The sequence below is a fragment of the Rhinolophus hipposideros genome (assembly GCF_964194185.1).
Source record: "Rhinolophus hipposideros genome assembly, chromosome: 19".
Classification (NCBI taxonomy): domain Eukaryota; kingdom Metazoa; phylum Chordata; class Mammalia; order Chiroptera; family Rhinolophidae; genus Rhinolophus; species Rhinolophus hipposideros.
Window position 1 is genome coordinate 4,976,013 of NC_138065.1, and position 20,316 is coordinate 4,996,328.

The window sequence follows — 20,316 nt, forward strand, 5'->3', positions numbered from 1 at the left end:
TATGTCAGCTGGCATGGTTCTTCTCAAAACTCTACAATGCACATGAAAACTTGTACACAAATGTTCATCACAGCATTATTCATAACAGCCAAAAGGTGGAAACCACTCAAATGTCCATCACTGACGAATGGATAAAGAAAATACGGAACATGTATGTAGTGAAATGTTATTCAGCTGTACAAAGGAATGTAGTCTTCATAGAGGCTACAACATGGATGAACCGTGAAAACATGACACTAAGAAGCCACTCACAAAAGACTATGCATTGCACGATCCCATTTATACGAAATGTCCAGAGCAGGGAAATCTACAGCCAGAAAGGAGATCAGTGGTTGCCTGGGCTGGGGGTGGAGGTGCGGGGGAGGCTTCTTTCTGAGGTGGTGAAAATGTTCTAAAATTGACTGGGGTGGTGGTTGCACATATCTGTGAACACACTAAAAGCCACTGACTTGTATACTTTCTGAAAGTGGTGACTTGTAATTTACATGAATCACATCTCAGTAAAGCTGTTTAAAAGATCCCTACAATGCTAACTCACAGCGCATACGGGTCCTCATGAGGAGGTCTACAAGGCCCGCCATGATCAGGCCCCAGGACTCTGCCTGCATCTCCTCCCCTTGTCACCTTGGACACAGCTCTGCCGGGCGTGGGGTGCTCTTCCCCCCATCGTCTGGCTCACTCTCTCGCCTCCTTCAAGTCTGTATTCAGATCTCCTTTCAATGAGGCCTTTCCCCGACACCATCCATACTGAGGAGTGCGACTTGCCCCTTCTGCTCCCTTGTACTCACCTATCGATTTCCTTTGCCCTGTGCTTGTCACCTTCTGATTTACTGTCACATTGACTTATTTATTACGTTTATTGTTTATTTCCGCCTCCCTCTGACATGAAAATATAAGCTTCCCGAGGGATTTTCCTTTTATTCATGGAGGTATCCCGATGCTCAGTAAATACATGAGGAAGAAGTGAATTAACTATTGACTTTGTGGTGTTCTCACTTGTTCAATACACATTTATTCACCTAGTCTAGAACTCAGATGTTGGTGAAAATATTTGTAGTGCTGTAGAACTCATGTCGTCGATGATTCCTAGTAGCTGAAATCTGACTTGTTCCCTCCTGATTGAGGATTTAGTATGACAAATGAGACACATAAAGAGGGAAGTAGTATGTGGGGAAGGAAGTGATTCCATCAGAAGGGCAAGCCCTGAGACAGGAACAACAGTCTGCACACACGAACCTGCTTGGACCCCAGGACACAACGAATTTGGGCAGGCACATACTCGTGTTGGGGGCTCTGCTGGGGCCGTTACCCAGAGCCTTTCCAGGGCAGCTTCTCTGCATCCAGAAAAGCCTGAGAGCTATGCCTTTAAAGAGGGCCCTGTAATCAGTTCTATCCTTTAGTTACTTGCATGTCATTCTGTACAGAAGGAGAAGGGAAGGCAATCAAAAATTTCATATTAAACTTTATATGGCTATGGAGAAGAAAATATTGACTGCCTCTCTTTCTTCAGAAGGCCATTTTATTAAGAATGTTGCTAAGGAGATAATTAGCTCCTGCAAAGTGCCTTTTAGCAGCAAGTAACACACCTTTTATTTTTAAATAGTGTTTAAATCTAAACAAAGATAATCACAATTACACCTAATCAGAGCAAGGCCTCCCTATAGAAACAAGTCCTATAACTACAGAAGGGCTTTAGAACACTTCACTGTCACCAGGGCTTGAATCACTGAAAAATACTGTCACAAAAGAACTGTTTTAAAGAAATAAAGTACTTAAGATTGAGTGACAATATATGTAAAGTACTTAATACAGTGTCTAGCACATATTAGATGCTCAATGAATATTAACTATAATTATTATTTTTATTAGCAGCAGGAACAAAGAGAGGAACCTGAATAAAATGGTTATGATAGTCTTATGTCACTCCTGTGCTTAAAAATATTCAGTGGCACCCCACTGACTACTGAATTAGGTACAGAAGCCTCAGGTTGACCTTTTAGGATGCAGGGTTACCCTTCCAAATAATATCACCTAATAGTTTCCAAATCACTTTAGAGTAAAGTTCACATAATGTCACTATCATTTTATACTCTCCCAAGACCATAATCACACTGACACTTCCATTTCTGAAATTAAGGCAGACTAAATAAGGTGAAAATTATCTTGCAGTAAAACACATAGACATGCTGGATTAAAAAATGATAACATCCTTTTAAATGAATAGCTAACCTCTTAAGAAAGTAAAGGAAATCTCCAATAATCATCAAAAAAAGGGAATCAAAACTTAGGTTGATAAATATAAACCCAACGGTATGTGCCAATAGGGCATTGTATTTGAACAGCCACAGTAATGTAAAGGCCCTCACTGAAAAGGTGGACTGAAAACCAAAAAATCTTCTATCTGCACAGGGAGATAACAAGGAAACTGGAAAATAAACTGGTACAGGTTCTGCGTGGTTCAGGAACTCTTTAGTATAGAAGTTAACATTAAAAAATAGTTCCAAACTTATAATACTCTTTGGGTACCTGGCCTAAATGAAAGGAAAACTAGGCAGGAGAGATACGTCTTCAACTTTGGCCCTTCATGAGTCCCATAGATGAAACCTTGTTTAAGATACCTCATAATCCAAAATTACAGAGCACATCTAAATACAATCTTTGAAATTAAAAACAGAATGGAGGACAAATTAAACACAGATTAGACATAGCTCAAGAGAGAATTATTGAACTGGAATACTGATCTGAGAAAAATTGCATAGAAGGCAACACAGAGAGGTAAACGATAGATAATCTAAAAGAGATTAAGAGACATGAAGAATAGATGAAGGAAAGCCTAACCTACAACTTATAGGAGTTCCAGAAAGAGAGGACAAAGAAAATGGAAAAGAAGGAATATTCAAAGAACAATGACTGGAAAATTTCCAGAAATTATGCCAAACATAAATTTTCATACCAAGTAGCATAATAATAAAAATAAATCTACATTTAGATACATAATACTGAAATAAGAACACCCAAAGACAAAAAGATAATCTTAAAAAGAATCACAGAAGGAAATATTGCCTACAAATGAAAAAATTACCTAACCTAGGATATTTTCAGATGAAAACATCAAGTTGACCAATAATTTAAAATACTATTAAAGAATGTTCTTTACAAATTAATGGTTGCCAGATGGGAGGGAGGTCAGGGGTACATGTGAAAAAGGGGAAGGGATTAAGATGTACAAATTGCCAGTTATAAAAATAGTCATGTGGATGTAAATTACAGCATAAGGAATATAATCAATAATATTGTAATAACTATGTATGGTATCAGATGGGTACTAGACTTATCAGGGTGATCACTTCATAAGTTAAATGTCTAATCACTATGTTGTATACCTGAAACTAATATAATAATGTATGTTAACTGTAATTGGAAAATTAAAAAAGTTAAAAAGTAATAAATAAGGTTCATTATTAAAAAAAAGATCTTTAGTAAGAAGAAAATTAGATTAGAAAAAAGGGCCAGGATGAAAGAGGGGGGTAAAAAAGAGCAAACATGTGGGTAAATCTAAACAAATATTATCTATTGAAAATAATAACAATAATTAATTTGAGGATTATGAAAGCAAGGTGGAACCAAAATCCTGGACAATGATAGCTTGAAAGTTAGGAGGGAGGAAGGTGATTAGAAATCCTTCTAAGGGTCATCCTAAGATCCTTGTATTATTTGGGAGAAAAGTAGAAATAGATTAATTTTAACCTCTGTTTCTTTATTCATTCAACAAGTAACTTTCAAGGATAGGTAAAACTAATCCATGGTAACCAAAGTCGTAATAGTGATTACTTGTGACAAGAAGAGGGCATGAGGGAGGCTTCTAGAAGTGCTGGCCATGTTCTGTTACTTGATCTGGCTGGTGGTTACATAGATGTGTTTGTTCAGTTTTTGATATTTCATTGAGTCTGCTTATCATTTGTATACTTTTCTACATGTAAAAATATGTATGTATATATAATATTCCATAACATTTATAAAAGGAAACTACTGCAGTTTATACCAAAACAAAATTTTGATAGATTATAAAGGTATAACTTTAAATACAAGTCCTAAAAATAAGGGGAAAAAATGAATGTTAGTATTTATATAATTTTGGCTGGGAAAGAACTTTCTAAGCATGATACCAAAGGCAGCTTTGACTTCATAAAGGTAAAAAATAAAATAAAGTCAAATTTTTATACAATAAAACAGTGCAAATAGTATAAAACAAAAGCATCAAGCAGAGGAAAAGAATTTGCAAAATATAGAACAGATGGTCAATATTCCTAATTATATAGGTATAATTCTTAAAATCACTAGGAAATAAAAAGGAATACCACAATTGCAAAATGGGGCAAAGAATATGAACTGGCAATTGACAAAAGAAAGATATAAACAGCTAGTGAACTCTGGAAACCCACAAAGAGGTTAAGTGATTTGCCTAAGTTAACAAAAATAGTAAGAGGGAAAGTCAGGATGCAAACCCAGGCAACTTTATCCTTCATTTAATATTTGTTTAATGAATGATTATATTTTTAACACTAAAAGATGTTTACATCAGAGACTGTAAAATGCAGGTTATGAAACAGAATGTATAGTGAGATCCCTTTCTGCCCACAAACTCACATAAATGTTTATACAGGTTTAGGAAAAAGGTCTGAAAAAAAACAAAATGTAGTTAAATTATGGGAGCTTTTTTTGGTCTTTATACTTTCTGAATTAAAAATATTCAGAAGATATATTAATTCAACAAAGGGGGGAAATATGTTAAAACGCCAAATAACAATACAAAATGAAAAAGTACATGAAACCTCTAATGACTCCCAGTGTATCCAAGTATACACGGCTCAGCACGGATCTCTCAGGGGCCCCCATCATGCCATGGTTCTCTAGTTTACTCGGCCTCCTCTGTCTTTTCTACTTTTAGCTTCCAAATTAAACTTCCTAAAATACTGTGATCCTCTTGTAATTTTACTGGTTCAACGCTTTCCATGATTCCCCATTTTCTACAGAAGAAAGTAGAAATTCCTCAGCCTGGAATTCAAGGTCTTCCACAATTATGGCATTTGGTCAACCTTTTCACTCATGACGCACATTCCAGTGAGTTGACTTGTTGCTGTTCTTTTCCTATATTTGTTGCCTAGAGCTTTGTACAGCTGTTCATGTGGTTAGCTCTGCCCAGAATGTGTTTCTCCATATGTCCATTTTCTACCCAAGGCTCAGTTTATACACTATCTTCCCCATGAAGCATTTGCTAATTTCTCTTAGCCACTCCGAGAATCCACGGCTCTCTTATTTGACTCTCTGGACACTTATTTTCTTATTTTTTAATGTTCTATCTTTCCTAATAGACAATGACTTACTTGAGGTAAGATCTTGATCTCATTCATCTTACCAAATACTGAATGAATGAATGTAATTAATCAACAAAATAGAAACACTCACAGAATTCAACACCATTATGTTCAGGTATTTTCAAAATGCCAGTCTGGCAATTAGATTTCTCCTTCTCTGACCATAGGAAACATAACTGTTCATAGTACAGGCAGGTCCTTTCTCTTCAGGTCTTTGACCTAATGAAGTGTAGCTCCTTCATCTCACACAAACTCTCAATAGTGCTATGAACTGCTGTATTTTGGCCTTCAGCAGTTTGGTCGGCATTGACCTTAGTTTTCCTACCTAAAGGGGATTTAATTTCACCTTTACTCTCTGGGAAAGGGGACAGACTTGTAGGACTGAATGTTCTCTCTTACCTTTTTGTGTTGTGCACTGTGGTTCCTCCCAGGACAATCCTCACTCCGGGAGTGGTACGGTTCAGGTTATAAACTGTTAGAGCTTCTTCATAGGTGGCTCCTCCAATTACAAACACAATGATATCCTGAGGTCTGCAATAATGAAGACATTTAATATCAGAGGATAAGGAGGGAAAGGGCAAAGATTTGTTGTTACTATTATATATACAGTTTTAATTTCTAAATCTTTCTCTTTTGGTGGAAGAAGCATAATTAAAGCAGAATAGATAAAAGGTTTAAAAAAAGTTTTAATTATCTGCAATTGGCAGGAAACAGAGCAGGAAATGCTGAATAGTGATTTGCTTTCTGTTTATGAGCGGATGTCTTATAATTTCTGTGCTGTGGATTTCAGAATAGCACAATAGTGTTTGCTGGAACCAAATGTAGAAATATTCTTTTATGTTCAAGAGGCTGCAGTACTTCACTGGGACATGAAATCGAGACAGCAGTAATTTATGCTTGTACTACACATCCCTTTTCATGCATAAGCCCTTAGTCAAATATTTAGTACAGTGTCATCACAATGGCCTCTGTCCAAGGACCTCAAGTTGTTTTGGAAAGTTCTGGTGTATCTGGATGTCCCATAACAAGGGAACTAGAAACATTGAGTATTTTGAGTGTGAAAAACAAGAATGGGACACAGAAATTAATGATGCTTCTAGGAACTCCACCTCTTTGCAAAATCTTTGTTCCTGGATCCTTTGATAAACCAAGAAAAAGAAACCATGGAAACGAACAAAACCCCCAGACTGTTGCTCTGATGGTGGACATGCTGAGACATCAGCTCACTCACAAGCCGCAGTTCGGTAGCACTGTGGAGTTTTACTGTGTTTTAATCTTTATCAAAATAACTTCATAGCAAAAGTGATAGATCCTCCTATTAGGTCCTTCAGTAGATACCAACAAGAAGGAGACCATATTATTTTCAAAACCGTTTAACTTTGCCTTGTTTTTCTTTTCTCATGCCATCAAAAGAAGTCATACAATTACTTAACCTTAGTAGGCGATTTTGTTCTATCACTTATTGGACATTATTTAAAACTACATCAAGCAGAAGCATCCATTTTGGAGGTTATAGCACAAAAGTAAATAGAAACATCTTTACTTAAGGGATATACATGCTTATGTATACCATGAAAAAAACCTGCATTTCCTTTCTGTTTGTCTCTGTGTCTCTAAAACAGCTTGAAGGAATTAACTTTGGGAATATTTGTTGTTGTTGGACTTCTTGGAGACAGAATCAGAGAGTGTGTCTATTTAAAAAGATTCAGATACTCTCTGAATTGCTAAGCTACCCAATGAAGGGCTCCACTGCAGAAGAGGTGATATTCTGAAATTAATTAGGTAGAGTCAACTATGATATTTCTCTGTGAACCTGGAACTTAAAATCATGCCTCTGAAACACTATTTACTTTGTAAGGCAAAAATAAACTCCATTCAAGACTAACTACTTGAAACAATAATATTTAGCACTACAATGCTTTAAGAGTTACATACTGTTTTATATTCTACATTTTTTGTGATTGTAAAATATACTGCTTTTGACTAGATGAATGTTTGCATATGGTATAAAATACAAAAAGGTATACTGTAAAAAAAAGGACGTTTCTCTCTCACCTCAGTTCTCTTGTACCCCAGTTTCTCCCTAGAGGCAAACACTATTTTCTTGTCTCTTATGGATCTTTTCAGAGCTATTATCTTTGTGTATATATATGTAAATATGGGCGCATGTGCAGAAGCCTTTTACATACAGTCTGCCCCCACCCCTTCTCCTGGATATATTAGTACATATCACCAAGTTGCTCCACAGACATCACTCTGCCAGCAATTCAGGAAAATGCCTATTTCTCCACATCCTGTCAGCACTGTGTCTTATTAAGGCTTCTGGTCCTTCGAAACTGACTAATTTGATCCCTTGCTCCTCCTCAGTACAGTTTCTTCTCTTGGTTTCCAAGGACATCACATTCTTGGTTTTCTTCCTATGTCATTAGTTGCTGTTTCTCAGTGTGCCTTCACAGTGCCACCTCCCCTCCCCGACCTCTGAATGGTGGAGTGGCCAGAGCCCGCCGGTCCTGCTTTCTTTTTGATCTGTACTTAGTCCTAAATCGGCTCTGTTCAACGTAGTCGTCACGAGCCACATCTGGGGCAATTTAAATTCATTAAAATAAAATTTTAAAAAGTTCAGTTTCTCAGGTGAACTAGCTACATTTCAAGTGCTCAACAGTTGCATGTGTCTCGTGGCTACCTTATCAGATAGCACAGATACAGCACATTTCCATAATTGTGGAAAGTTCTATTGAACAAACACATTCCTAGATAATCTCACCGTTTTGTGGTTTTAAATACAGTTGACCCTTGAACAACACAGGTTTGAATTGTGCAGGTACACTTACATGCAGATTTTTTTTCAGTAAATACTGTAAATGTATTTTTTCTTCCTCATGATTTTCTTAATAACATTTTCTTTTCTCTAGCTTACTTTATTGTAAGAAGACAACATAGAATACATATAACATATAAAATGTGTTAATTGACTATTAATTTTAACAGGAAGGCTTCTGGCCAACAGTAGGCTATTAGTAGTTAGGTAAGTTTTGGGAGAGTCAAAAGTTATATGCAGATTTTCCACTATTTGGGGGTTGGAGCCCCTAACCCTGTGTTGTTCAAGGGTCTGTTGATGACTCCCAAATCTGTCTCCAGCCAAGACTCTCTTCTAAATTCCAGACTTAAATATCTGTCTACTTGACATTTCTACATGGATGGTTAATATATTTCTCAATTCAACATGTGCAACTCCTTTATCTTCTTCCCCAAGCTTGTTCAACCTATAGCTTTCCCCTCTAAGTTGACAGCCACTCTATCCTTTCAGTTGTTTAGGACAAAAACTTTGGAGTCACCCTAACTCCTCCTTGATGGCTGGAGTGAAGCACATAAGTTGGGGACATAGTGTGAGAAAGAGGGAGAAGTACGCAGAAGCTTGATCACAGAAGGTCTTGAATCTCACAGGCCACGGGATCGCTGAAGGGTTTTAACAGGTGACTATGACCACATTTGCTTTTTTAAAGAATAATTTTGGCAGCTGTATGAGAATGAATTGGGGGTTGCTGGTGGGAAAAGCTGGAGAGGAACTGGTTATAGAAGACAAACAAAAAATGTAGACTCTTCAGTATTTGGTCAGTGATTAAAGGGGAGGATGAGCGTAAATAAAGAGTCCATGATCACTTTCAGTTTTCTGGATTTGGTGATTAGGCAGAGTGGTTATGTCTGAGAAGAAAGAAAGCAAGACTGCTTTACTGAAGTAAGGCACAAACCTGTGTTTGAGATACCTGTGGAACATCCCAGGGAGATGTCCACTCGGCATCTGGACATTCCGCCTGCTCATTTCCCTGAGTGCAGGTGGCAGCTGGAGCCTGGGAATAGATGAGTTCTACCTAGGGAGTTCATGTAGAATGAGAAGAGAACCAAAGATACAGTTTTGGGAGGATCTTTGACATGTACAGGATAAGGAACAAGAGTAACCAGCAAAGACAACTGAGAAGGAAGTTGTCAGAAAGAGAGGAGGAGAATCAGAAGGGAGAGGCCTAGGGACAGATAAGTTTCAAGAAGAATCGAATGGTTAACAGCGCTAAATGCAGTAGTGGGGTAAATAAGGTGAGGATTGAAAGAGACCGCTGGGCACACTCTTGCAATAGGATTTTGCAAGCCGTTTCCATGTGTTATAATACAGTAAGAAGCCAGGGCACATGGCTTAAAGAAACAAGAAGTGAAGATAGTGAGTTTATCCAAGAAGCTTGACTGTGAAGCAAAGGAGGTAGGTTAGAGCAGAACCCGGGCTCCAGAGCTTTACATTTATTACTTGTTTAATAGGAGAAAGCTGAGTATGTTATAGCCTGTGGGAAAGTAGTTAGAGGAGGAAAAGCTGAAAATATAGAAGACAGAGTGCAAACAAGCAACAGAGAAAGGCTTTGGAAGAGATAGTAGGAGTTAAAACAAGAGTGCTGGCAAAGAGATTAGTTCTGAATAGGAAAAAAGGATGAATGTCTTTTAGAATGGAGGAAGGCGATAAGGTAGGAATATGTAAATAAGTTTACAAATGTGGGAGTTAACACGGAGGGAGTTAATGTCTGGCCTGGGGTGGGTCAGGAGACTTGGAGGGAAAGGAAACATTCAAAACTGCTGTGGAGAATGAGACGCAGAGAGAACTAAGGATGCAAGCAAGTTTGAGTATCCCTCAAGGTCCAAGTGAGATCAGAAACAATGAATTTGTGGCGGCACTGACCTATAATTTGTGTGATTTCTTCTAGTAGCACAAAGAAGATACGAGTCTTCGGGCTGAGCTCTTTATCCAACATTAACCTTGTGCTTTAGGCACCAGAGCTTTTTCATAAACTTACAGAAAAGCATTACCAGTGTCCATGAATCACTGACATTTTCTACATTATCAAGGTTTTTTCCTTCAAGTCCTTGCCTCCAGTTACTGGCCAGCTTTTTTCTTGCTGATAAAGGTCATTTGCTTAGGAAGAGTTGTATGATTATGATAGTAATATTTTCCTACCAAGTATGAGCAACTCTCAATTATTCATTCAGTCTGATCATTTCAGGGTGTCAGAGTATTTTTGTATTACTGGAGAGGGAAGAAAACGTCACGGGTGGTAACTGTGGATGCAGGTTATATTAATGGAAGGACAAAACCTAGATACAGGGACAGGCTCTTAGAGCTTAACTTAACTGTGTACCTAACAAAAATGACTATGTCACATTTGGTTAAGAAAACATTCATAAACGTTTGTCTGAGCTTCCTACTACTTGTTCAAGCTGGCTTAAGGAAGAACATCAATGAAAAAAATTTTTTTTAAAATCCCAGACATTTTTTTCCTTTTCTTTCTGTTCCTGGTGAATTTTAAAAGTAGATGTTCTGATGAGGTCAATGATAAAATATACAGCAAAACATGTTTATGATGATTGAAGCTAAGCAGAATACGCAAGTTCATTTCTTTGTACACATCTTCCTGTGTTCTGTAATTCACCATAGCAACCAAAAGCATTAATTAATGCAGACAGCCAACATTAGAAAACAGCACCCAGTTCACGCTGTATATACATATACAAGGACACCTTGAGAACCCAACCAATTTACATCTTATTTTATTAGGAAAAAAAAAAATTTTCACATGTCGTATTTCTGGAAATCATTACTTCCATACAGAGATAAGTTGAGCGGAAGAACTTAAACTTTTAAGAGGAAATATTTTATCTACTTTGTGGACTGTTACACTTATGACTAAAATTCAAAATTTTTAATCTACTTACAGATGGTAAAGACCTCATAGGCATTTACTGTAGGAGAAAGGGCCAATGGAAAAGGACTGCTTTTACAGAAACAAAAATAAGCTGCTGCAACAAAAATCCACTAAATGTGTGTAAACGGGACAGAGTGCTTCCTCCTTGAATTAACTGATTCTGGAATGCAAGACTAGATAGCTCCATTTTCTCACCAAATGTTAAAGTTGCTTGTTTTTATCAGGGACAAGAAGCAATTCTGGAGTGAGAAAAAAAAAGCCTGATAAAGAGAGTATCAGGGTGCGGGAGTCTCACCTGCAGGGGAAAGCTCAAACCCAGTTTGTGGATAGAGCTAGACTGCCAAACAGGTTAGCCACTAACTGAATAGCTAAGGGCTAAAACCTTTCTACAAGGGATCCTGGTTTTGCAAAATTGTGTTCTTGCCACATGGCCTTTGATACTTTCTAACATTACAGTAATAACAAAACCAAGAAATTCTATCATGATGAGACTTGAATGATTGTAAAGATGACTGAAATCAATGACTCTTCCCCATGAGAACTGGGGCCAAGACTGGCCAGAGCTGAGAGGGGCCACATGGGTACAGAGCGACGCCCCACACAGGGTTCCTGGCAAACTGCAAAAATCCGAATGTTCTCGTAACATCAACCAAATTTATTCTCCAGTTTAAATTTTCCAACTGTAAATCTTGTCATATCAACTGCTATCAATGCCTACATAAGAAATTTGACAAGTATCTATTGAACAACTATTTGTAAAGCACCATGTTAAATATTGTGAAAAATCCAAATATTAACAAAACATAATTCTTATTCAAGATTACAGTACATAATACAATACTTAATGGGAAGGGCGGTCTTGATAGCCAGAGGTAACCACTATTAACCATGCCTTGTTTATTCTTTCAGAACTATTTACTGTATACATAAACATATCTGCACGCATATATCTATTATACACATATTATGTACATATAGTCAAGCAGAGACTTATTTATATGCACATATGTATACAATCACATTTATGCTTATATACAGTTTTTTAACACAAGAGATACTATAGCATCTTGCTTTTCTATCCAATATATCTTAGAAAGCTTTGCTATCACCCCGTGAAGAATTATGCCATTTTGTAAGAAGAATGCTTAGTATTGTACTGTAATTTAAGTGAGCAGTCCTCTATAGATGGGTATTTTGCTTGTTCCTATTTTTCTCACTATTACAAATAATGTTTCGGCAAATATCCTTGTTTGTATGTCTCTGTGTACTCATGCAAGTATATCAAGATGGCCGACTTTTAGAAGCAGAATTTTTTCATAGATCTTTTCAAGTCCTCTGCAGGTTTCCTTCTGTTAAGCAGGGCCAGGAGCTGTGGCCCCCACTGTAGTTTCCTGACCATTTCTCTGCCTTCTTCAGAATTTCCACCATCTTAGAAGCTCCTAGTGCAGTCGCACTGTTTTCTCCTGGTCACTCCCTTATTCCCTGAAGACTTCATCTCCGGTTTACTGTTCTCCTTTTCACTCCTACTCCTTTCAAGATTTTCAGTGACTTTACCATTAATATGGATTATGCTCAACTTGTATCCCGGTCTCGCCACCACATGGATCTGTTCTTCCGTCCCTCACAACCACCAACATCCATGATTATAACATAAGCTTTTTCATTACAAGTATCTGCACTATGAAATCTTGAATTCAAGATCTCTTTTTCAACTAACCATCCTTGAACTAATTCACTTCCACTAACGTTTCCACTGTAATAATTCTTTGACCTCATCAAGACCTCCAGTCCACTCAACAATACCTTTTTCACTACCCAGTACCCTCCTCCTGTTTTCATTCCCCCAAATCCTGGTTGAGTCCAACTCAGCTTTCTCTTCATGGAATCTGGTGCAGCTAAAAGTTGCTGGAGAAGACACACCACTAGGCTCATGGATTATATTTTAAATGAATGACCACAAAATTCTAATGGGCACTCAGTCTTGCCTAGGAGTCCTACTTCCATGTCCCTAGTAAATTTGATTTCTAGCCTCCAAAGTGACAGTTGCACAATGTTTTCTCTTTTTACCTGCTACCTTAGCTGATAACTTGACGTCATATTTTACCGAGAAAACAGAAGCAGTCAGACAAGATGGCCCCCATGTTCTCGCCATCAAAACTTACAATGAAAGACTCCTTTGATTCCTCTCAAAGGCTCCTCAGCATGTGCTCTGGATCCTCCAAAGACTTCACCTCTGCAGCTCTTCTTCTTTCTCTTCTGCATTATCTATTTCTCCTTCTTTAGGAGAATTCTCATCAGGTTACATATATGCTCTAGAATCTCTTTCCCATGAGCCCACACTCTTTTCTAGCGACCATCCCATTTTTCTAACCGCTTCATGCAAAACTTCTTAAAAGTGTGATATACATCTGTTATCTGAATTTTATCCTCTATCCCATAACCCTCTGTAATTTGGTTTCCAGCCTCACTGAAACTGGGGAATAAGGTCACCAAAGACCTTCATGTTGCCAGATCTGATGGAACCTTCACTGGCTTCACCTTGTTTACCTCTCAGAAGACTGGACTCAGGTTACCACTTGCTCCTCGGCCTTAAGACACCATGCTTTCCTGGTTTTCCTCCCACTTTCTGTCTGCTCTTCCTGGGTCTGGGCTCTCTCCTCTCTTACTATGTTCTCTTCCTAAGTGATCTTATCCCATGGTTTTAAAATATTATCAAAATCTTTTTGACTCTCAATTTAGTATCTAACATTTCCACTTGGTTATCCAATAGACAGCTGCAATTTAACAACAGACCTCTTGATTTCCCCCCAAAAGCTGAGAGTTATTCCTCACTTCTCTCTTTCCCTTGTCCCATCAGCCAACTTCATTACCTGCCTATCGATTCTACCTTCTCTCCCGGCCTTCTTATCCAAACCACTTTCATTTATTACCTGGATGGACTATTACAGCTTCCTCCTAAGTAGTCTCCCTGCTTCTATTTTTGCCTTCAATAATCCATTCTCCTCACAAGGTAATCTTTTAATACATAATTCAGTTCATGTCACTTACATTCTTAAAGCTCTTCAATGGCTTCCTGTAACATTTAAAATTAAAAAAAAAAAAAAGCCTATATGACTCTCTGTGATCCAACCCCTACTTTCTTTTCAACTTCTTATTTTCTCCTTACTCACTGTGCTCCAACCACACTGGGTTTCTTTCTGTTCCATGAACTTGCCAAATTCATTGCTCTGGTGTCCCTCTGCTTGGGATGCTTTGTCTCCTCATCATTATGTAATTGAAAACTCATCTTAAATGTCACTTTCTCAGAGAGGTTCTCTCCATCTAAAGCAGCCCTCCCCACCTCTACAAAGTTACTTCGTAGCTTATTACCCTATTTCGTTCCTCAATAGTCAAATTATATCCTTTATTTGCTTCCTAGTTCACTCTGTCTCCTTCATGTAAGTTTATGTACCTTGAGGGCAGGTACCTGTCTTTCCTTTCCTGTCACTTGTGTTTCACAAGAATCTACAATAGTTCTTGACATACTGAAGGCATTCAATAAACACGTGTTATATAAAAGGATGAAGCAATTGAATTATTAACTATATATGTATTGAGGTAATAGTGACAAATGCTAGCAGAGACTGACAACTGATAACAGTGCATTTTGTTGGAAATGCACCATTTTGAGCTTTGCTTGGAAAAAGGAACCACCCAAATTAGAAAGTTTGCTGTCATGAACTAATCATACACAATGTACTCTTCTGGTGGTCTGTGGTGTCCCTTTATCAATAAATAGCTCATTTCTTATTCATTAATTCTTATATGAAATTCATAAGAAAATCAGTGTTTTTACTTTTAGTATAGCAATTAGAAGGCTATGTAATAGAGTGATGCTGTTTTCCAGAAAGCTCTCAGGTAGGTGACTAGCTGCCCACTTAGCTGGCCTCTCTGAACCTGGATGCCAAGGTCTTAGATATCTTATCTGGATGAGTGAACTCTCTGCATTTAATCCCCGAGGGCCTGCCTCTCAACCTCGGATTTATTTAAGGATATTTTTCTGTTCTGTTATCAAATTACAGTGTTTTTTTTTTTTTTAAAAAAGGAACAAAGTAAAAAAATATATACTTTATCACATAAAAGAGTCATCTTTGTACCTCAACACATTTTTCTTTCAGAAATTCATTTTATTTATAAAATGCTATTCTTCCAAGGCTCTTAGATTATGATTAGCTGAAATTATGGAAGAATTATATCAACTGTAGCAATTCTCACATCAATCGATCCAATAGGATTCAGCTACATATATTAGGCTCTTTATGACATGTGGTGCCAATAAAAAAATACACAAAAATATCGTTTACAATTAGGTAGAATTTGTGTATATTTAAAATTTCAGGGTGGCCTAAGTAAGTTGTTCTGGACAAGTTTTGTTTTTATTAAAACTAACAAACCACCGGATTAAAATGACAATTAATTTCTTCCTTCAGTTAATACCCCAAAAGAAAGCCATCCTTTTCTTCTGTGTAACAAATGGCTCTTGTTAATTAGGTCTCAGTCCGTATGCTGGCCACATTTGGCAAAGTCCAGTCCTTACCAAAAATAGTAACAACCTGCTCTGCCTGGCAATCAAGCAGCAAATCTATTTTTGGCTTTAATGTTTGAAGCTCCAAATGCTAGATGCCATGGAACTGAACCTTAAATGGCATAAGCAAACTGGTCTGATAGTAAAAGATAGAATGTAAGTATTTGGGGTGCTCCAAAACACCTGTTTCTTTATGCCAGAAGAAGTAATGTTTCAGGTTTAGCAGGTGAATTCATAGCTAACTTTGACACACATGAAACCAAAGAATCTTAGAACTGAAACAACAGGGGGAGGAGGATGATAGAATTGTAGTTGCAGTCCCTTACATTATTCGAAATTTCCTATTTTCTTAGAGTTTCTGGTTTTTATTAATACCTTTATATCTTACCTGTCTCTGAGTGTGCTGGGGCCTAGATAAGGATACAGGCTTTCCTTAAGCTTCCCTTTGATGAGATGGTCCAGGGTCTCATGTAGGAAAGGTTGATGCTGAGTATAGACATTTTCTATTCCCTAAGACAGGGGAAAATGGTTCTTAGAACATTTTTGAGAAACTTGCGATATAACGGTTTATGATATTCTTATCAGAAAAGGACATGTACTCAATAGAGACTTCATGGGATAGATACGAGTAAGAATTTTAGGAGAATTTTATGGTTAAATAATCTTAAAACATTATTTTCATCAATTAGAAATGTCCCAATCTCATAGTAAGACTGTAATTTATGGCTAGTTAATATAAAGGACTTTTAAAAATGGAATTTCTTAAATCCTTTATCATCTCTTCACTGACTCTCTTTTGTGAAAATGTTATAGTATAGGCAGAATAAATAGAAGGAAAGGATTATGTAGAAAAGGAAACTAGACACTCAGGAAAATGGAAAAATTTCAGGAATGTAAGAAAGGCTAGCAGATTAAAACTAAGTTTTGGCCATTTTAAGAAAATAGGTCAGTATTTTTAAAAGATCTACAATGGTTTGCTTCATCTTTATTGTCCTTCAGAGAAAAACTGCCTAACACATCTTACATAATAAACAAATGGAGTAAAATAGCCATGACTAACAGAACTATCTTTTCACTCTTGGGTGTTTCCTGGAAATATCTCATTATCCCCTGCTCAGCTATTTGGTCCAATGCTGCTGCCGCTGCAATATAGAAAACACCTAAAGAAAAGGCTTTCAGGAGGATATCTGCTTGAATTTAATTTAATTGCCATACTCCTAAACCAGCAGCAATCTGGAAGTTACTTTGAAGGTCATATTCATTCCCTCTCAGCCTCAGGGGCTTCGGGGTTGCTCATTGAGGACAGCACAGAGATGTCGTACCTTCAGTCCTTTGAGGAACTGTTTCGTAATAGCCACAGCATCTTTGGGGCTAAAGAGGTCACTTCCTCTGACCCGCTTGCCACCATATTCAACAACTGCAGACACAAGCTATAAAAAAAAAAAAAAAAAGGAAACAACTTCTTATTGCTTGGAGATCAGGAAACTCATTTCGTAAGAAAATAACTTTATTAAGGAAATGAAGACATGAGAGAACAGAATGACACATTTCTGTGAATACAAACAGCATGACTTGTTATTGTCAGAGGAAGACTGTAATGATAAAGTTGGTTCCTGTTTGGTGGGGTTAATGTGCCCATGTGGTTACCTTTCGGTGTTTCTCAGAAACACCCTTATTCCTGAGGTCCATCATCAGTCCCGGGAGGCTGTTGCTGCTGTGTCGCTCGTAATGCAGAGCATACAGCATCACCAGGCGGGCAGCATCAAACTCTGTCACCTTAGGGTTCTGCAGGAGCCTCTTGACATTCTGGAGACAGAGAGCGAGAACTGATATTTACCCCCCTTCACTGGAGTGATGTATAATATCTCAGATCTAATAGGTATTGAATGACAGTGCTGCCTCTGAGGGCATGAATAAGATTACAGCTATGGCAGTGCACAGGTCAGAGGGTTAGCAACTGTTTGAACTACAGAAAATTAGATGCCTTTTGCCTAAGATAAGAATTAAATACGGAAATCAACTCCCATTGTAATTGCTTTAGGACAAAAATGAATTTAACTACGGAGAGTTCTTTCCTTTCCTCTCGTGAGCTGGTCCAGGGTCTCATGTAGGAAAGGTTGCAATTTCCTTGCTGAGACAAGAACAACATATTCTATTTCTGCCACTTCAATCAGCACAGCATGAAGCAGAACTAACCAGTTGACTTGAAAAACTACTGCTTTCTCTGTGTGTTAGTGACTGACCGGTGAAAAGGAGACAAGTTGGCAGAATTTTACAAAGGAGGACTAGCTTTGTCTCCAAGAAGCATCAGATATAACAATATGTCTCAACGTTGTTTACAGGGATATGAGTATGTAAACAGCACGTAACCTCTCCATCCAATACTTACAATCTTAAGAGGGCAGGTACTGACAGCAGAGGAAACCAGATGAAATCATGTTTAGGTTTTGTCAACCCTCCCACTAATGGACTTCCATATAGTATAGAACAGATTAATTCAGAACAAATTAATTCAAGCCAACAAATACTTTTGGAGCCCCCTCTAGGCATAAGGCGCTATGCCAGGCACTGGAGGGGCCAGAGATGAGGCAGAGACAGTATCTGCCCTCAGTGAGATCACAGACAATGGGGTATAGGGGGATGAAACAAGTATAGCCCACTCTGCTACAAATCATGTTTCTTTAATGTACTTCAGGTCTATGAGGTTGGTAAATATGGGAATGGGGTCAGTTTAACACAGAAGGTATACTGACTTATATGTAATTTTTCCAGCATGTTAGTATTTAGAAGAGACTGGGGACAAGCTTCCTCTTTAAAGAAAAAGATTTACCAATGTTAAGAAAAAAAGAGAGAAAAATCCTACTTGAAGTGCTTTCTGCAGGAAGTAGCTGGTTTTGTGGCTTTAAGAACTGCTGTACTTTCCACTATGTTACGCTATCCGGGGAGGGCAGGTGTAAATTAAAAAGGATGCAAAGATACTTCTCTGTGTTACAAAGCAAAACAAAACAACCCAAAACTGATTGATATCCCCATATTGTATTTTCAATTTTGATGAAACTAGTCTCTATGAGAAGCAGATGTTTTTGAGAGTAAATAGTTATATAGATTTTAAGTGATCTGCTCATAACCCTACTTTCCCATAACCCGTTTATTTTTTAGTGCATGACTTTGCAGAATGTGAAGTTTTTCAGGAACACATATGTGGTATTATAACAGAAACATATGTAATGGAGAAAAACAAATCAAAACCCCAAAACTGAAAATCAGTGCAATGGGGGAGAAGGGGACACAAAGTGAAGAGAAGTATATCTTGTTGCTGAGGAACCAAGAAAGACTTCATGAAGGAGGTGACATTTGCAAAATGCCCTAAAGAATATTGGAATTAGTTTGAGAGACTGAAAAAGGAGACGCTATTAATAGAAATGTGGAAATCAGAGAAAGAAATGGGTTGGATTGAAAGACTAGCAAAAGCCTGGGGAGGGTACTGGATTCCGAGGACGTAACTAACATCTGTATGGTACTTTACAACTTACAAGATGCTTTCACATCCTTTATCTTCTGAGTACTTCACAACAACCAGGTCTAATGTCTAAGAGCTCTTCTGTTCACACGAAAGAGAGGCTGTGATGAAATGGGGAATCTCCCAGGTTGCTTTTCTGGATGAACATTTCACTACCATCATTTGTAAGGGGTCAAAAAGGAAGACATTTCTCTCCTATAGATTTAAACCCTGCAGTCATAAGAATCTCCTTACTTTTTTTCATTTTCTGGTAGCTTTTCCACAGAGCAGTCACAGAATACAACCTGTTTAGAATATGTGTTCAAATGTTCCACTAATGTCTACTATAATATGAAGAAATTTCAGGGTATAAATTATCATTAAGTAAAAATACACAATTTCGTATGTATCTCAATTAATTTGGCCTAAGTTGAAAACGTCTATCTGGGATCTCTGTTGTCACTTTTCTTATAGGTACAATGTTTCATTGCCCGCCCTTGCAGTCATTCTTTTTGCCTTAAAACTATTCAATTTCTAGCTGACCTGTCTTTGTACTTCTAAGCACATTTGAGATACTCAAGTAACCATAAACCCACAAAACTGGTATGGGGCTAGTCAAAGACAATTTGTAGCCATTGGCTTTTATGCTTTCTACTTTCTACTTGCATTCACTTGTGTCTTGACTTGGCTATTTCCCATTAAAGAATCCATTTCTATTCCTTGAGACTTGATATGGTATTCAGAGTCCCTGACTTGACTCTTAGCTCTCCCTCGAGGACTTGGCCTAGAGATGAGCCAAGATTACTTTGAGCAAACTACTTTGCTTACTTCTGAGCCCTTAGGACCTAACTCGTGGCTTAGGTCAGTGTTCTGGCTAGACTTACATATTTTATCATGAAAAGAAACTTGTAGGTTCAAACTGAGTTCTTTCTTATCTTTCAGCTGTGTAAGTCCTTAAAGAAGCAAGGCCTTTTTGTCTGCCTGGATCCGTTACTCTTTGACTTCCTTTTGAACTATTTCCCTCATGGCTACTTGACTCATCCACTTGACTCACAGTGGCGTGCTTTGTATTGAGATTCCAGGGTGCTAACCAGAGGAGAAAAAGAATCTGGGAGATTTCTAATTACATAGCAGATATGT

The 20,316-nt window shown here is 37.7% G+C and overlaps 1 protein-coding gene across 2 annotated transcripts in view; it reads right to left on the reverse strand.

Annotated features, from left to right (window-relative positions):
• VPS45 (vacuolar protein sorting 45 homolog) overlaps window positions 1-20,316 on the reverse strand; it is a 50,743-nt gene that overhangs the window by 12,540 nt on the left and 17,887 nt on the right. For both annotated transcript variants that reach the window (XM_081025190.1, XM_081025191.1), the window contains exons 11-14: window positions 17,325-17,483; window positions 17,000-17,107; window positions 16,066-16,187; window positions 5,775-5,906 (exon numbers count right to left, since the gene is read on the reverse strand). In XM_081025190.1, the coding sequence (XP_080881316.1) occupies window positions 5,775-5,906; window positions 16,066-16,187; window positions 17,000-17,107; window positions 17,325-17,483 (521 nt within the window). The remainder of the gene's footprint in view (window positions 1-5,774; window positions 5,907-16,065; window positions 16,188-16,999; window positions 17,108-17,324; window positions 17,484-20,316) is intronic.